This window comes from Egretta garzetta, unplaced genomic scaffold, assembly GCF_000687185.1.
Source record: "Egretta garzetta isolate BGI_Z169 unplaced genomic scaffold, ASM68718v1 scaffold143, whole genome shotgun sequence".
Lineage (NCBI taxonomy): Eukaryota > Metazoa > Chordata > Aves > Pelecaniformes > Ardeidae > Egretta > Egretta garzetta.
The window spans coordinates 1,291,852-1,295,234 of record NW_009259310.1 but is presented as its reverse complement, the minus strand read 5'-3'; the positions used below and the strand labels follow the sequence as shown (position 1 = coordinate 1,295,234).

General features: G+C 47.3%; 1 protein-coding gene across 1 annotated transcript in view; it reads left to right on the top strand.

The window, feature by feature from the left end:
- Positions 1-3,383, top strand: part of ZNF618 (zinc finger protein 618) — a 96,566-nt gene that overhangs the window by 68,617 nt on the left and 24,566 nt on the right. The window contains exons 11-12 of the mRNA XM_035891875.1: positions 1-64; positions 1,178-1,234. Coding sequence (XP_035747768.1) covers positions 1-64; positions 1,178-1,234 — 121 coding nt within the window. The remainder of the gene's footprint in view (positions 65-1,177; positions 1,235-3,383) is intronic.

Sequence of the window (3,383 nt, the reverse complement as noted above, 5' to 3'; positions counted from 1 at the left end):
AGAGTGGAAAGCAAAGAGCAAAACAACTTTGAAGAAACAAACAGCAATTCTCAGAACTCCAGTGGTAAGTGTGTTCGCTCCCTCCTGCTCTTGCTTACCACGTCCCTCTGCAGAGCAGGATTCAGCTGTGCTTGGTGATTGTTTCTATATTCGGGGTACCTTCTTTAAGCTTGCAGGCAGCTAGCCTTCCTGGGGTAGTGCCCTCTTCTCTATCCTCCCCAGGTGCCTGGCACTCCTGTAAAATGATGATGTGGGGATCCTGCTCCCAAGGTCCATGTACTTTAGCACAGATGTTTCAATGGGGAGCAAAGATGTAGAGAAAGGGGAATATGAATGGAGATAAAGCAGTACTCGTTCTTTGTCTGTGCATCAGTGAAGTCCTTGTGAAGCAAAGCCATTTGCAACAAGCAAGAGAACTTTGAGCACTACGAGTAGAACAGCAGTTTGCTCGTTACAGTGATGCTAAGTGGGGCAGTTTATTCACACGTCACTGTAACCAGAGTCCAGCTGTTTGTGAGTTTGCTACACAGAGGTCACAGCGTATGGGATGTATAGATGTGGGACCAGAATACAGGTGCTAGAAGGAATTCAAATTTACTCCACTTCTGGAGTTTCTTTTGAGTTTTAAGTCCAAGTGGTAGTAACTAACCATAGCCACTGGCCTAGTCAAATTTGTTTAGGTACACCATTTATAGTTTTCTTTACAAGATTTTTATCCTGCCAATGTATCCTTCTGCCTTCAAGTGGACACTGCCGTTCTCTTATGCTCCCTAATTGGAGCGTAACAGACAGACTAGACGAAATGTAATTCTGGCATCTTGATGCAGAGATAAATAACATGACAGCAGAAAATGCTGGTCTCCCTCCATTCCCCATACAAGAGTACCAAAACGTGGTGTTCGCAGCATTGCAAGCTGGAGTGGACAGGTAAGGGAAGGGATTTCTCCCTGGAGCAGGTTACACAGCATCTGTGGTGGGGGGTTTATGTCTGCCTCTGAAGCAAGTAAGGGGCTTTCTGGAACCACACTGAAAAGGAATGAAGTAGTGTTGGAAAACCCATGTGCAGTAGCAGAGTGGGTGACAGTGAATGGGAAAAAAGTTGTTTGTTACTAAAATACTGCGTATTATGTTTTGGGGAACAATCCTGTACTAATCCAAGCATTCACCACAATTACAGCTGTTCATTCGGGGACAGAAAAACCTAAAGAAAAGCGGTGTAAGCAGAACCCATCAGGTGAGCTTCTCTGTGTGTTTCAGGCCCTTGTCCCCTTCAGTCCTGTTCCGCTTGGGTAGCAGCAGTCAGGAGTCCTCAGGGGCTGGCCAAGGCTGTCCTCAGTCAGCCCAACCAGGCTGTTAGCCGTGACACAAAACCAGGGTAGTTCACTTCCTGCCAAGAGTTCCTAGCCTGACTTGCAGCCCTGAAAGCGGCCACTTGCCTCTCAGCAGGTCTGCTCCTCGTCTCTTGTCTTGTGGGGGTAGTATGAGTGGTTTGTCTGAAGGGTTTCAATGTATTATACCAAATGCCAATATACCATTTGGGTTCCTGGCTCCTCTGGGGCCCTTTGAAAGCAGCAGCCTTAGATTGTTCCTTTTCTTTTCCAGTCAAGCCCTGTATAGCCTACAGAGGAATGACAGAATTATCATCCTTCATATCAGAGAGCTCATCCATAAAGCCAAGAAAGCTGCAGGAGGGGTAATGAACCTCTAGCATGGGAGGGGTCCAGGGACCACTGATAAGAAGCACACACAAAAAGAGTGTGGCTGTATGGAATAGTCCAAGACTTTATTCTGTCCAAACTGCTATTAAATACTGACCCATTGTTGCTGTGAAACATCTCACAGGTACTCCCTGCCATCTCCTTGTACCAGCTCACATCACTCTCATGCTTCTGAATCTGTTTCTATCTGAACTGCAACATTTAAAGCACGAATAAAAGCTCACAGGGAAAAACCAAAACAAAGCCAGAAATCCTTACAAATTGAGTAGTGAGTTTCATATGATTTGCTCATCTTATTTCATTGTAAGACGTGTTTCTGTCTGCACCACATGTATGGTCGGTTCATTTTAGTGGCTTAGTCTAGGGCCTGGCAGGCTGCAGGGGAGTTGCAGGGTGCTCACCTAAACTTTCTGTTTGAGCCAGGAAGCCTGGGGAACAGGATTGGGCTGCTCAGGACTGGTTTGAGGGGAGCTGAGCTCCTGTTGGAAGCAGATCCTTTCTGCATTAGGCAGCTGACACACTCCTCAAAGCCAGACTGATGCATGGGGATTGATAAACTTCCCTTATCTATCCCGCATCCTCCTCAGCCTGCTTTCCCCCCTTGACTCCATCTTTGTGCTGCTTCCTATGTGTCCCATTCAGCACTCTTTGCCAGCCCTTGCACCAAGCCATTTCTTCTCTTTTATTTCTTCTTCTCAGTTGTCAGTCTGAATGTTCTCATTGATAGCAGCCTGAGTGAGCATCACCATGTCATGTGAATGGCACTGGTGATGAGAGAAGCCATGGAAAGCTCTGCAGGCATCTGCGTGCTTGCGTGTCCAAGCAGAGCTCTCAGTAACTTCCTTTTTGAAGAGCTGACGTGTCCTTACCTCCCCATTTTCCTTCTTTCCATGGCTGTGTTTCGGTAGGTGGAACAAACTATGTGGCTCAGTGTTTACACGCGTGATGTGAACTCTTGGGAGCAATTTGGGCATTGCTGGCTTCTCCAGCCAGCAGATTTCACACAGGCAGGGAAGCAGTTGGTGATAATCTGGTTGAAAATGACAGAACGATGGACACTTCTGGCCTCCCCGCCCCCATCTGCTGCTCAGCACCAAAACCCTCCTGCTGTAAAGAACAGTCCCCAGCTTTGGGAGGTAAATATAGGTCCCAGCTGAGCAGCCTGAAAGCTGCGTGGCTTGGCCTCATTAAATGCTTGATTCCCTGTACTACTTGCTCTTTGTGGATGTGAGTTCTGTGTCACAGGCTCCATTACACAGTGGTATCAAACAGAGCAGCAGTGGTTCATCCAGACTGCTTCATGTCTGGAGTGAGGGGGAGGACAACGAGAGCAGGAAGGTCAGCAGCTAAAGCCACCTAAAATAGACTTGGATGCAATGCTGTAGGGAGTCCTAAGTGGGAATAAGACAACTAGAAGGGAAAATGTCAGATTTCAGATGTCTCTTCCCTATGCACAGCCCCAATCCTTGTCATAGTGAATGCAGGTACCTGGTATCCTTATCTGAGTAACCTGGCATCTTACTGCCCATAAAATTATGATGGTTCCTGTTCTGCTTGGCACACACAACTGCATGGCTGCCTTTGAGTCCATCTACTGGCAGAATGTCCTTTTCCCAGCAGACCACAATGGAGCCACAGAGCAAACGGAGGACTGTTTAGCTGCCA